The sequence below is a fragment of the Myxine glutinosa genome, chromosome 6 (genome assembly GCF_964187855.1).
Source record: "Myxine glutinosa chromosome 6, kmMyxGlut1.1, whole genome shotgun sequence".
Lineage (NCBI taxonomy): Eukaryota > Metazoa > Chordata > Myxini > Myxiniformes > Myxinidae > Myxine > Myxine glutinosa.
The window spans coordinates 177,683,130-177,697,854 of record NC_136266.1 but is presented as its reverse complement, the minus strand read 5'-3'; the positions used below and the strand labels follow the sequence as shown (position 1 = coordinate 177,697,854).

At 50.6% G+C, this 14,725-nt stretch overlaps 1 protein-coding gene across 2 annotated transcripts in view; it reads right to left on the bottom strand.

The window, feature by feature from the left end:
* Positions 1-1,167: 1,167 nt before the first annotated feature.
* Positions 1,168-14,725, bottom strand: part of LOC137428976 (glucosylceramide transporter ABCA12) — a 182,589-nt gene continuing 169,031 nt past the window's right edge. For both annotated transcript variants that reach the window (XM_078780893.1, XM_068118914.2), the window contains 4 exons: positions 6,191-6,283; positions 5,825-5,930; positions 4,505-4,642; positions 1,168-2,064 (listed from right to left, as the gene is read on the bottom strand). In XM_078780893.1, the coding sequence (XP_078637019.1) occupies positions 1,984-2,064; positions 4,505-4,642; positions 5,825-5,930; positions 6,191-6,283 (418 nt within the window). In that variant the 3' untranslated portion in view covers positions 1,168-1,983. The remainder of the gene's footprint in view (positions 2,065-4,504; positions 4,643-5,824; positions 5,931-6,190; positions 6,284-14,725) is intronic.

Sequence of the window (14,725 nt, the reverse complement as noted above, 5' to 3'; positions counted from 1 at the left end):
TTTACAAATCGTACGGCTTTGCGGGCTGCGGCAGCAGTGTTCACAAATGTTACGGGGTCCGCACGGCAATCGTAAAAGTCATGAAATCAAAATGCGTGAGGAGACCGCAAGGCGAACCGCAAGGCACCCTCACGGCGACCGCAAGGCAATCGCAAGGCGCCCGCACGGTTGTTGGGGTTGTCACGGTTGCCGTTAGGCCATCGTACGGCAGCACTAAAGTCACTGCACGGCTGCCGTACGATATTTAGAACATCGTACAGCCATCTCACGGAGGCCGCAAGACTTTGCGATACTACATGCGGTGGGGTTGCGGCCTACGGCCTAGCGATTTCCGAAAAAAAGTTTAATGTCAAATTTAAAAAATCGTAAGCCCCTGCGACGAGCAAAAAACTTTGAGATCGCCTCACGGCTACCGTATCTACCGTGCGGCCACCGCATGGTTATGGCAATTTTGGGTACTTACGGCCGCCGCCAACACGCCGCAGGCCATTTGTGACCGAGGCATTAACGGTTTTGAATGGAGTGCTTGCTCAAATGCTTAAACCACTTGGCGATCTCTCCACAAGAAACTTGGTAAATGAACACACACCCAATGTTCTTGAGACCCACCCATAGATCAACTGTAATCTATATACCCCAAAGATTATATAGAATGACCCTTCCTGCCCCTCCTGGAGTCTGCAGGTGTACTAGGTGGACAAACATGATATGTACATGATGAATACTGATGATAATTAGAGATGATGGATTAATTGTATATGTACACTTACTTCTGCAATATAATAGAAAACGAATATTATGTATGGTATTTCAATTTTTTTACAGAAAAATGAAGGAGCGCAAAGCTGTCCCCATCAATCCAGTTACAGTCTCTTTGTTTCAACAGGACCGCTCATGGTCCCTTTGAAATCAAGAGACTGTAACTGGATTGCAAAATACATTTACTACTTCATGCAGATGTATGAATCAAATTGGCACCCCTTTATATGAACTTTTCTAGAGCATTACTTGGTTCCTTCGAAGAACACAAGGGTAGTCCAGCATGCACACGAGATTTTTTGAATGCCCCTTATTTTCTATGCCCCTGTCATTTCCCCCAATAATCCCAATTGAGTCTGGTGAAATGACGCTGTGCTGTATCCTGCAATGAATTGACATCACATCAAATACATTCACGAGTTTTATTGTTTTTTGAACTTTATGTCAACTGATTCTAGAGACACATGCACGTTAGCTTTGTTAATCAAGCAGAAAGATTTATTTTAAACGAACAATACAAAATTGTGGCAATGAAGGATTCATCTTCATCATCCTCACCATCAATGTCCAGCACTCTTGCCAGAGCATCAGTGCTGATGCAGCAGTTCCTTGGCAGGGGCTATGCTACGTGGTTTGCCGTGGCCTTCCCAGCAGTCAGTCAGGCCAGGAATTTGGAATTTAGCCACGGTGTCAATGATAACTCACCTACTCTTCGTAAAAGACATCGTGGGATATTTAACATGCACCAACAACCAGTGCTGGAAGACAGGTCCTAAGGCTTAAACTCTTGACCATGCGACGCGGATGGCACACCACATTATTGGCGTTCCGTGCCTCCGATACCACAAGGATGACAGTTTATAGCTTTGTCGAGGTTCAAACCCAGGCTCTATAGCTCAGAGGCAAGGCATTAAAAATGCTTCATTCGAAACATAATTAGATCCCTGATTTAACATGACATATAACAATGCTATGACAACAATACAGTACAAGACACAAAATTGTTCATTGCATCGAAAAATAAGTGCATCTGTGATTTCATATTAAATATAAGAAACAGCCCACTCAAAGGAAAGAGGAATTATTCCTTTCCTTGCTAGAAATGATAACCTTAAAAAAAAAGAAAGACATTGTAGGAAGGAATAAATATTGCATTGTGTGCTTCACAAAAGAAATCTTCAGATCGAGTGAAAATATCGGCATTTTATCAGGTGTTTGGGCCTCCTAAATGACTACTTTATCCATAAAGCTTTCCTCCTCCTTTTCCTCTGCATCTTCCTGTTTTTTTGCGAAGTTGATGAAAACCTGATCAAAGAACATGGGACACATAGTACATAGTTAGGAGAACACGCCAAATTTTAAAGCTTGTCTTGTTTATATAACGTTTAATGTAACACACCTTGCAATTTGATGGCGACAACATCTTGTTCACAAAAATGTTTGTAAGTATACTGCATTGGAGGATACCATTAAATGCATTCAAAACTATGATTAACTTGCAAGTGTGTGTGTGTGTGTGTGTGTGTGTGTGTGTGTGTGTGTGTGTGTGTGTGTGTGTGTGTGTGATGTTTCTCACTTTTTGTGTGATAATGTGTGTGTGAGTTTTGTATGAATTGTGTAACGTGTGTGAGTTTTGAAAACCACCATAGCTCTTGCCCCCTTAAACCACAGCATCAACTCCACGCAAAATTACGGGTTTTGCATGAATGCAATGGAATGTGCGGCTGTGTGCGTGAAAATTATATAGATGGTGACCTTATATTCTACAGGCAGAAACTACGTCATGCAGTGAAGGAGGCCAGAGGATAATCAATGTTAAAAGTTGAGAGGAGATTTGGGTGGAGGACAGAGAGCGCGAAGGTTTGGAGCAATAACAGGGAGAGGAGCTCGGATAGTTTGGGACAAGCAGCTCGGGGAGCTGGACTGCAAGAGTGAGACAGGGTTCAGCAGCGATGAATAAATGTGCAGGCTCCGAGAGACCACAAAGCCAGAGGAGGTCTGCCAGACCATCTCTTCCCACTCAAGCTCACCACCATAGCTCTTGCCCCCTTAAACCACAGCATCAACTCCACGCAAGCATCGCGTGGGGACAAGGTCTCTTACTCTGTGTCTTGTGACCCCTGGCTGTCTGAACATCTGCCATATGAATGCGATAAGGTAACGTTATAAGCCGTCAAAGTTCATGGGTTAATTGTACAAAGTAAAGAATAATTGTGATATGTGTTCCCTTTCTCCTCTTGTTCTCCCCATTCCCTTTTGCCCATTTATTAAACCTGTTACCGCCATCGAAGTGTTGATCTGGTGCGAGGTTCGTGATTCAGCATAATATCCGCAGCGCAGCATTTCGTGGCATTTGGGAATTTGTTGCGAAATCCTCTTTGGGAGGATTCATAATCGCGGTTAATTCCCCCAGGGTTGCTCGGCCCCAAATCCGAATTAAAGAGGGAAATTACCGTAGGTGGCAGATATATACGTCGAAAACCGAAGAAAGTATATGTTTGGCTTTCCCAGCGGACGGTGTATGGTTTCCATTGACAAATAATCGCTAAATTGGTGATCGTCCGGGTGGAGGATTTGACCTCGCATGCACCCCATGGCACCGAGCCAACATGACCTCTTTGAGATTGAGAGTCTCCATTGTTGAGGGGAAAACAGCAGCGTAATCAGAGTTGAGTTGCCATTGCTAAATAATTGGAAGCAAGCTAATTGGCCTGTAGTTGAGTGGACCTGTTTTTGCACTGTTCTTGTGTATTGGAGTAAGGTAAGCTGTCTTCCAAGCTGATATGAGATCACCTAAGATGAATAACAGGCTGAATATGCAGACAGGATAGGTGAGTGCAGCTGGTGTTGGGCTAGCGGCTAGGGTGCCGGCTTTAGGATTCCTAGGATCCTAGGTTCGAATCCCGGTCGATCGCTGAATTAACGCCAGGGGGGTTGACTCAGCCTGTCATCCTTCCGAGGTCGGCTAATTGAGGACCAGTTCACTGGTAATTCCCTGTTTGTCGTTAAAGGCGGCAAAAAGGATTGGCGTCAGGAAGGGCATCCGGCCGTAAAACATTGCTTCAAAAAGGGGACCGAAAAACAACAACAACCACGGTTCCTGAAAAAGGCCAACCCCCGCTTTGCGGGGAAAAATGGCTTCTAAAGGTGGTTATAGATGAGTGCAGCAGTGCACGGTTTCGGAATACATGTGCTCATCAGCTAATGTCATTTGAGTTTTTTGCCCACAAAGAATCAAGAATGGCCAGAACCTTCTTAGGTGAAAAGGTCAAAGTGTCCATCAGGTTGTAGAGATTAGGGAGGAAGTTTGGGGGCCAAAGACTCATGGTTTGGGTACTTGAGCTTTAGAGTTGCATTTTTTTATTTTTTTCCTTTTTCAATTGGGCAAGTGGGAGAGGGAGAGATGAAAATATAAATGTGTGCAAAGTAGAGAATACAGAAGGAGAAAAACATGAAATCGTTAATTAATAAGGCCTATGCAAATGTGCTTCACACAGTCAGGACACACATGCATGACACAAACAGGTCGTCCATTGTTGAGGAAGAAATGGAGACAAACAGTTGTAGCACTAAAATTAAGGCGATATTTTAAGACAGGAATGAATTCACAAACAGTATAAGCTACAGCTGGTGACAAAGTGAAAATTCCCACATGAAGTCTTACACCTGTATTCGCAGTCCTGTGTTTGAATCTACAGCCGTGATGTGAATACAAGTGCTTCTGCAACAATTCTGATTGAAATACCTGATCCAGAGTCATCTGGCTGATGGAGAAATACTGGAACGCCTCAAACTGCTGAACGTCCTCAAGAACAGCAAACATGTCAGCCAAGCTCCCAGCCGTTGAAGGGACCTGGAACTCAAATTGTCCTGCGTGCTTGTCCTTCAAATTGAACATACGGGATTAAAACTGCAACATTACTGAGAACCTTTGTTTTGAAAAGATTTACGTTGCATGTGTTGTACCCGGAAACATACCACGTTCAAAACAATTAGTCATCATTTTAGTTTTATGCATCCTAACTCTGACAAGGAACAACTAGTGTTACTAAACTCGAGAGTTCATGGAAGGAAATGGAAAGTTTTCATTTCCTTACAAGGAAATGGAACGGGTCTTTTAAACTCTTGCATTTCCGAGCACAATCTATATTTCCTATGAGCCACCATTTTGTCTGAATCTCAATGTTCCCCAACGACGAGAGCGTGAATGGCACATTTGATTGGTCAGATGGCGTAAAATGGCGTAATAATTTGTCCAAGTACTGCTAAACTGGAGGTTTTTGAATATGCCAACAATGAAATTTTTGTTCTACAGTGTTCAAGTATATAATTAAATTGAAATAAAATAAATTTTTTACAGGTTTTATAAAAACAAAGACCTTTGTTTGAAAGTTTACCGCCGTTGATGCAGCGTCTTTTACACCACCATATTTAACACAATAACTTAGTTCTTCATGCCTGTTCTTTGTGTCCTTTATGACGTCTCTAAAACAGTAAATTTGCTGTTTTGAATGATTTTCAATTTTATTTAACTGCCAGTCAGGCAGACACAGTAAAAAAAAAAAAAATCACCTTCCTCCACTGTGCACATGCGTGCCCAGGATGAGATTCCGTACAATTTGCCGAATTCAGAGCTAAAGTACTGCTAAACTGCAGATTCACGCTCCGATTCATGTTCCGATACGTGTTCTACAGTGTTCAAGATATAACGGAGTGAAATTAGGTTGTTCCTCGTTCATAGACTGACAAAGCGAATCAATTGCTCCACCCCACATTTCACTTCACGTGTGGGGCAACAATGTTTTTTATCCAACCATTTCTCCTCCGTTATATGTACAACTCTCATCATCAACGTAAAAGCACCCGAGTGATGATGCAAGCAGCAGAACAAATTCATAATTGAATCCCAATCAGTTTTGGCCCAAGCCTTTGATGAATCGGTTGGTCCTGCCAGACTTGTGCCTAAGTATGTTGGAGCAGTAATTTTGACTTTTGCCAGAAAAGTTGTCATATTTGCTTATGTAATATATATATATATGACCTCTAATTAAATCACAGAATTTACCTTCAGTAGTGTTCCAGGGCAATGTGTGCACATGAGCTTCTCCACATCCATGACGTCGCATTTTGTCTGATTTATCTTTATTTTCACACTGTAACCATCACTGAACCTGCACCACAGAACATATTCCAATGGAGGTCAATCATATGCAATCAACCCGAAAAAACGTTCGCAGTGGGGTAAAACCCATAAAGTGCACAAATTGTATTTTTTCATCATGCACATACAACACATCAAAGTATGCAGTCTGTTGTAAGATGCATTAACATGGCTTTCCCATTTTTATCCTTTTTTATAAACAAGGTCAAGGCTCATGGAATTCAAAAAGACGTTTATTTTTAAACAAGAATAGCCCAAACTCGAACCCACCTCTTCTTTATGTGCTGTAAGGTTCCCAGACATTGAAACTGTCCCTTCACCATGATTGCAAGTTTATTGCAAAGTGCCTCACACTCCTCCATGCTGAAAAAGAAAGATGCTGTGAGGATTTGAGAAATGCTCCGTAAGGAAAACAAACATTTTGTCTTGAACCAAACACAACTTTAAAGCCATTTAATGATACAAGTTTGGATTAGTCCAAATATACATTTTATTTTATTTTATTTTTTACAAAATCTTGATTTCAACCTTGTGCTTTAATGATGATGGTACTTTATTTGAGTGGTGGTGTTGTAGCGGCTGCCGCTGAGTTTTCACAATCGCCTTGCACCTATCAAGGACGCGGAGCGATCACCATGCCGGGCTCGTCCAGGACGCCCAGGCCCGCGCTCAACTTGCCAGGCCGCAGCCAGGACGCTGGGCCACGCCCCCTGGCGCCGGGCCTGGGCAAACCCCCTGGCGGAATAGATATATATTGCTGACTGATAAACGGTTTTTCAGAGTGCCTGAGTGTTTGATTTCATTAAAGCAACTCAGATGAATTCTAGCTTTTTGTCGCGTCCATTCTTCCGATCGACGTGGGAGCCCCGGCTCCTTCATTGGTGACCTATCGACATGGACACGGCAGTCGCCCTTAAACTGCCTACCTTCTGGGAGGCTCACGCGGCGGTTTGGTTCGCACAGGCGGAGTCCCTGTTCGCCCTGCGAGGCATCACGGCCGACGACACCCGCTTCCACCATGTGGTAGCTGCGCTCGGGTCGGTTACCGCGGCCCGCGCCCTGAGCCTCCTCGAAAGCCCGCCAGCCGCTGACAAATACGGCGCGATTAAGAAGCTGCTCCTCGATGCTTTCGCCCTCCCATCGGCGGAACGCGCACGGCGCCTGCTCGATCTGCCTGAGCTCGGCGACACGCGCCCTTCCGAGCGCATGGACTACATGCTTTCACTGCTCGGCGAGCACTCTCCGGCATTCCTGTTCCGGGAGCTGTTCTTCCGTCAGCTGCCTAACCCGGTACGCCTCGCCCTGGCAAGCACGACGATCACAGATCCCCGGGCCCTTGCCAGAGAAGCCGACAAGATCTCCGCCGCAGGACAGCGCATCGTAGCGGCGACATGGGACCCACCGCCGTCCGACGCAACACCCAGGGCGCCCGAGCACCCGGCACGGTCGACGGCCGAACTGCCGACGCCATTGGCGGCCGCTCTACCGAGCCGACCACCTCCGGCACGACGACCGAGGCCTCCACCTGACCAAGCGTGGTGTTACTATCATGCCAGGTTCGGACAGAAGGCCCGGACATGCCGACCCCCGTGCACCTTCGGCAGGCCGGGAAACGGCCGGGCCGGCGTTCATTACCAGCCATGAGCGCCGGCCACACGGGCAACTTACTGTTCATCACGGATAAAGCGTCCGGACGGCGCTTCCTGTGCGACACCGGCGCCCAACTGAGCGTCATACCCGCCTCTGACCAGGACAGGCAATCCGCGGTTTGCGGCCCCTCCTTAGTTGCGGCCAACGGATCGACTATCCGCACCTTCGGCCCGCGCAACGTCACCCTCTGCTTAGGCGGCCAACGCTTTGCTTGGACGTTTGTAACCGCCAACGTGCCCGTGGCTCTGCTAGGCGCCGACTTCCTCTGCGCACACGGACTGCTGGTGGACGTCCAACGGCATCGTTTAATCAACGCTGAAACCTTCAGCTCCCTGGTATGCACATTGAGCAGCTCCGCGCCGACCGAGCTGGCATGCGCCGTCCCGGCGGCGAACGAGTTTGCTCGCCTGCTCACGGAGTTCCCGGCCCTCATGCGGCCGACGTTTTCGGCCGTCGCAGTACGGCATGGGATCGAGCACCACATACCAACCACGGGCCCGCCGGTCTACGCCAGGGCCCGCCGCCTCGACCCAGCCAAGCTCGCCGTAGCGAAGGCCGAATTCGACGCGTTGGAGCACCTCGGCATCGTGCGGCGCTCCGATAGCGCGTGGGCCTCGCCACTGCACATCGTGCCAAAGCCGGGGGGTGGATGGCGCCCGTGTGGCGACTACCGCCGTCTCAATGACGCTACCACCCCCGACAGGTACCCGATCCCGCATATCCAAGACTTCTCCGCCCGTCTTGCGGGACGGGTCATTTTTTCGAAAATTGACCTCATACGGGGATATCACCAGGTACCTGTCAGGGCGGCCGACGTCCCTAAAACGGCAGTCATCACGCCGTTCGGCTTATTCGAATTCTTGCGGATGCCGTTTGGTCTCAAGAACGCGGCTCAGGCGTTCCAGCGCTTGATGGACGGCGTGCTGCGTGACCTGCCGTTCCTTTTCGTTTACCTGGACGACATCCTCGTCGCCAGCACGTCCCGGGCCGAGCACCTCCTCCACCTCCGGACGCTGTTCGAGCGCCTCAGCGAGCACGGCCTCATCGTCAACCCGGCCAAATGCCACTTCGGCACGACGGCCGTTGATTTTTTGGGCCATCACATCACCAAGAACGGGGCCGTGCCGCTGCCAACCAAGGTCGAGGCCATCACCACGTTCCCGCGTCCCCGCACCATAAAGGCCCTGCAGGAATTCCTGGGAATGGTGAATTTTTATCACCGCTTCGTGCCCCGCGCTGCTCAGCTCATGCGGCCCCTCTACGAAGCCCTCCGGGGCATGCCGGCCAAGCACGACATCGCCTGGTCCGCAGCAATGGATGCGGCCTTCCAAGGCTCAAAGCGGGCCCTCGCCGACGCAACACTGCTCGCTCACCCGGTGCTCAACGCTCCCATCGCCCTCACCACGGATGCCTCCGACTACGCGGTGGGCGCCGTACATGAGCAATGGGTGAACGGGGTTTGGCAGCCACTCGCTTTTTTCAGCCGGCAGCTCCGGCCGAACGAGCTCAAATACAGCACGTTTGACCGGGAGCTCCTCGGTCTACACCTGGCCGTCCGCCATTTCCGCCACCTCCTGGAGGGCCGACCTTTCACGGCGTTCGTCGACCACAAGCCGTTGGTTTACGCCATGGCCAAGGTCACGGAGCCATGGTCGGCCCGCCAACAGCGCCACCTCTCCGCCGTGTCGGAGTTTACCACGGACATCCGGCACGTCGCCGGCAAAAACAACGCCGTGGCCGACTGTCTTTCCCGGGCCAGCGCGAACGCGGTCCACCTGGGCGTGGATTTTGCGCTTATAGCGGCGGACCAAACCACCGACACCACGGTGCAAGCCCTCCGGGCGGCGGACACGGGCCTCCGCCTGGCCGACATCCCCTGCGCGGACACTGTCCTGCTCTGCGACGTCTCCCAAGGCCAGCCTCGCCCCATCGTGCCCGTCGCCTGGCAACGCCGCATCTTCGCCTCCCTCCACGGCCTTTCCCACCCGGGCCGGAAAGCTTCCCAGAAGCTGGTGTCGGCGCGTTTCGTCTGGCACGGCCTTCGTCGGGACGTCCGCGATTGGACCAGCGCCTGCACGGCCTGCCAACGGGCCAAGGTCCACCGACACACCCAGGCCCCGCTGGCACCTTTCACCGTGCCCGAACGACGTTTCGACCACGTCAACGTGGATCTGGTGGGCCCCCTCCCCCCGTCACGGGGGTTCACACACCTGCTCACCATGGTGGACAGGACCACCAGGTGGCCGGAGGCCGTTCCCCTCGTCTCCACCACCACCGCCGACGTGGCGCAGGCTTTCATCGCCACCTGGGTCGCCCGCTTCGGCGCACCGGCGGACATCTCGTCAGACCGCGGTCCACAGTTCACCTCCGAGCTGTGGGGCGCGGTCGCCCGCAACCTGGGGATCAAGCTCCACCGTACTACGGCCTACCACCCCCAAGCAAACGGGTTGTGCGAGCGATTCCACCGCTCCATGAAGGCCGCGCTCATGGCCGGCCTTCAAGACGTCGGGTGGGCCGACCGGCTGCCGTGGGTCCTTTTGGGCCTTCGCACGGCCCCCAAGGAGGACCTCCAGGCATCCACCGCCGAGCTTGTCTATGGCCAGGTGCTACGCGTCCCGGGCGAATTTGTGCCCGACGCTACCAGTCCCTGGTCCGCAGCTCACCAGCGCTCGGACCTCCAGGAGGCCGCCCAACGGTTTGCCCCCGTGCCAACATCCCACCACGGTGACCCCCAGTCCTACGTCCCCCCAGCACTCCGCACAGCGGAGTATGTTTTTGTGCGTCACGACGCACATCGGTGGCCACTCCAGCCGCCGTACGACGGGCCCTTCCGGGTGCTGCGACGGGACGACAAGTCGTTCGTCATCGACATCGGCGGCAGGTCGGACCGGATTGCTGTGGACCGCCTCAAGCCGGCGCACGTGGACGTCGACCACCCACCACGGGTGGCCCTTCCGCCGCGGCGAGGCCGTCCCCCGTCCACGGTGCCCCCCACTCGACCGCCCACCACCTCACCGGACCCCCTCCCACGACCCGCCAGGGGTCGCTTCGGCCGGGTCATCAGGACCCCCCTAAAATTGTCCCTGCCGGTGCAAGTCGATTCTGGGGGGACGTGTGTAGCGGCTGCCGCTGAGTTTTCACAATCGCCTTGCACCTATCAAGGACGCGGAGCGATCACCATGCCGGGCTCGTCCAGGACGCCCAGGCCCGCGCTCAACTTGCCAGGCCGCAGCCAGGACGCTGGGCCACGCCCCCTGGCGCCGGGCCTGGGCAAACCCCCTGGCGGAATAGATATATATTGCTGACTGATAAACGGTTTTTCAGAGTGCCTGAGTGTTTGATTTCATTAAAGCAACTCAGATGAATTCTAGCTTTTTGTCGCGTCCATTCTTCCGATCGACGTGGGAGCCCCGGCTCCTTCAGTGTTACATTATCTGGATGAAAGTGCCACTGTTGGGTGCAAGCGGTACAGGCTGAGTTTGAGGAGTGTGAGATGGAATTCCGTCTCTGATGAACAATCCAATAAATAAGTTTTCGAAATGTATTTAATTAGCAGTAAAAAGCCCCTCAAATATGACGGGTTTAAACAGTTTATTCGACGATGCAGCCTCGTGAGCATGCCAAAGTCTGAAGCCTCGGCCTTGTGTCAGATGTGCATATATCTTCCTTATTTATGAGACATCATACGGATGTAAATGAACACTCGTTTTACACTGCATGTGTTGCACATCACGTGCAGTGAATTTCACCTCCCTGAACCTCGTATTTATTGTTATTTTAAAAAACGCTCCTGTACACCGCCCTTGAGGCTCGGTTTGCAAGCCACCGTCTACATTTCCAATAGAAGAGACACAATTACCCTTTATGGAAAATGTTTTACCAAGTTTGTTTTATCCTCAAAAATAGACCGCAGTGAACACACATTCGTGTTAAAAGATTGGCCTTTAAAACCTTCCCTTATGAAGGGGGACAGACATCTGCAGAAACACACAAACTGACATTCTGTTTTTGTATGGCACATCACATTAGGCATAAAGTAATGGCTGCCACTCACTTTGTTGTAACAACACTTTAGCCTTTATCAAGGAATGGTGTGAAAAATCACATGATGTGGAGATCATGCCAAAGCATTTCTTTTGCTGCCTTACACACCAGAGATGGTATTGAGATTTGTGGAGAGCAGAAGACAACGGACAGCAGGCCGAGAGCTGACAGGACTGGGTTCATTCCGCAACAATGACAGAATTGGTGGTGTAATGGAGCATCCGCTCGGAGTCTGGGAGTTTGGCGGTTCAAACAATGGCATATTCATACAAAAGACTTAAAAATGGGATGTGCTGCTTCCTTGTTTGACGCTCACCATTTAAAAAGTAGAAGGAGGTTGGTAGCAGGATTTGCACTCCAGCAGCTGTAAAAACACCTCATTCCGTTGCACGCAGTGGTGTGTGTCGGGATGGTGCTGAGTAGGTGTCCAAGGATGCAGCCACAGTGCTGATCCAGCGTACGCTCCCATATATATATATATATATCTATACAGTCACGTGAAAAAGTAAGTACACCCCATGTAAAGTTTTGACTTTTTCAACATATTTCAACATACAACTATTTGATCTTCATTTCAACAATATTGACAGATAAAGTTGATATAATATAACAAATATCATGAAACATTTACATTTTGTAGTCCATTGTATAATTTAAATAAACATAAATGCAAGTTTTGCATGTGGAAAAAGTAAGTACACCCTTGTCTCTAATAAGTGGTATTGCCCCCTTTGGCAGAAACAACCTCAAGTAGGCGTTGCTTATAACCGTCCACCAGTCTCTGACATCGACTGGAAGAAATTTTTGCCCACTCCTCCATGCAGAATTCTTTCAGCTGTGTGATGTTTGAGGGGTTTCTTGCATGCACAGCTCGTTTCAAATCCCCCCACAACATCTCGATGGGATTTAGATTCAGGCTTTGACTTAGCCATTCCAGAACCCTCCATTTCTTTATTTTCAGTCATTCCTTGGTGGATTTACTGGTATGTTTAGGGTCATTGTCATGTTGCAAGGTCCACCTTCGGTTGAGCTTCAACTTTCTGACAGATGGCCTCACATTATCCTCAAGCATCCTCTGGTACAATGAAGAATTCATAGTGGATTCTATGATGGTGAGCTGCCCAGGCCCTGATGCAGCAAAGCTGCCCCAAACCATAATATTTCCACCACCATGCTTTACAGTTGGTATCAGGTTCTTGTGGTCAAATGCTGTCTTTGGTTTTCGCCAAAAATGTCTTCTGGTACTGTGGCCAAATAGCTCTACCTTTGACTCATCTGTCCAGAGCACATTGTTCCAGAAGTGCTGGTCTTTGCCTAGGTGTTCATTAGCAAACTTTAGTCTTGCCCTGATGTTCTTTCTGGACAGCAAAGGTCTCCACCTGGTACACCTCCCATGTAGATCAAATCTGTGCAGCCTCTTTCTAATGGTAGACTCATGCACTTTAACATCAACAGTGGCAAGAGCTACCTGTAGGTCCCGTGATGACATTCTGGGGTTCTTAGAGACTTATTTCAGCATCTTGCGGTCTGCTCTCGGGCTGAAATTGCTGGGGCGGCCTGGCCTGAACAAGTTGGCAGTTGTTTGGAATATTCTCCACTTGTAGATGATCTTCCAGACAGTAGAATGATTGATTTCAAATTGTTTGGAGATCTTTTTAAATCCCTTCCCAGACTCGTAGCATCTATAACCTTCTTTCTGAAGACCTCAGAGAGCTCTTTTGATATCGGCATGGTGACGCCAAACACTTCATCAACAAAGAGCAAACCAAACTAAATGTCTGAGGTTTAAATAAGACAGGTTCCTCCAAGATCCTCTCTGACGATGTTCTCATCATTTGCACCTGAGCTGGTGCACCTGATTCTAATTTTAGGTATTTGAAGTAGTGATAAATGTCGGGGTGTACTTACTTTTTCCACTTGCGAAATTTGCATTTATGTTTATTTAAATTATACAATGGACTACAAAATGTAAATGTTTCATAACATTTGTTATATTATATTGTGGCGGACACAAAAGCCCACTGGCGTGGTGACATCATTCCGCGCACCAAGTGGGCGGTGGCCACGCCCGAGGGGTAGGCGTGGCCTCATGATATACACCGGGCGCGCAGCCCGGAGCGCGCCAGTGTTACAGTGACCTCCTGAAATAAAGACGCTTATAAGTTACCGCTTGTCCACTTCCTCCTTGCTCGCAAGCAGCGCGCGTAACGCCGCGCTTTACTGGTGACCCCCTCGACGTTGGATCTGCCGGAGCGATCCTTCCACACGCGACGCCATTGCCATGGCCAACTTCATCAAACTTCCCGAATTTTGGGAGGCTCAGGCCGAAGTCTGGTTCCTCCAGGCCGAAGCCCAATTTCAGCTTCGGCGCCTCACCGGCGATGACACACGCTACTGCCACGTCGTCGCCTCCCTCGGGCCCGGCACGGCCGCTCGAGTTGTGTCCGTCCTTCGCCACCCACCGGACGGCCACAAGTACGAGGCACTCAAGCGGCTACTCCTAGCCACGTTCGGCCTCACGGACGACGCACGGGCCGACCGCCTCCTGGATCTCCCCGAGCTCGGTGACACACGCCCATCGGTCCGAATGGACCATATGCTGTCACTGTTGGGCGACGAAGCCCCCGGTTCTCTATTCCGGGTGCTTTTCCGTCTCCAACTTCCAGCGCAGGTTCGCCTCGCGTTGGCCGGGACTGGGCTAACGGAACCCCGAGCATTGGCAGCCGAGGCGGACAAGTACTTCGCCGCTTCGGACACACGGGCGAGAGTCGGCGTGGCCGTCACGGCCCTCGTGGCTGATGCTGCTGATGCTGCTGATGCTGCTGATCCACAGCATCAGCTTATACAGCATACGCAGCATGCTGATACGCACCTCGTGACCGCCGCCACGCCCCGCCCACCGCTGCGGCGAAAACCGCCACCGCGGGGAAACCCGCCAACTCCACCGGCCTGGCGGAGCCCGCCGCGCACCTCCAGCTCCACCACCTGGTGCTGGTTCCACGCCAAGTTCGGCCACGAAGCTCGGCAGTGTCATCCGCCATGCTCCTTCAACAAGTCGGGAAATGCCCGGGCCGGCGCTCAATAGTGGCGATGAGCGCCGGACGTTCGAGC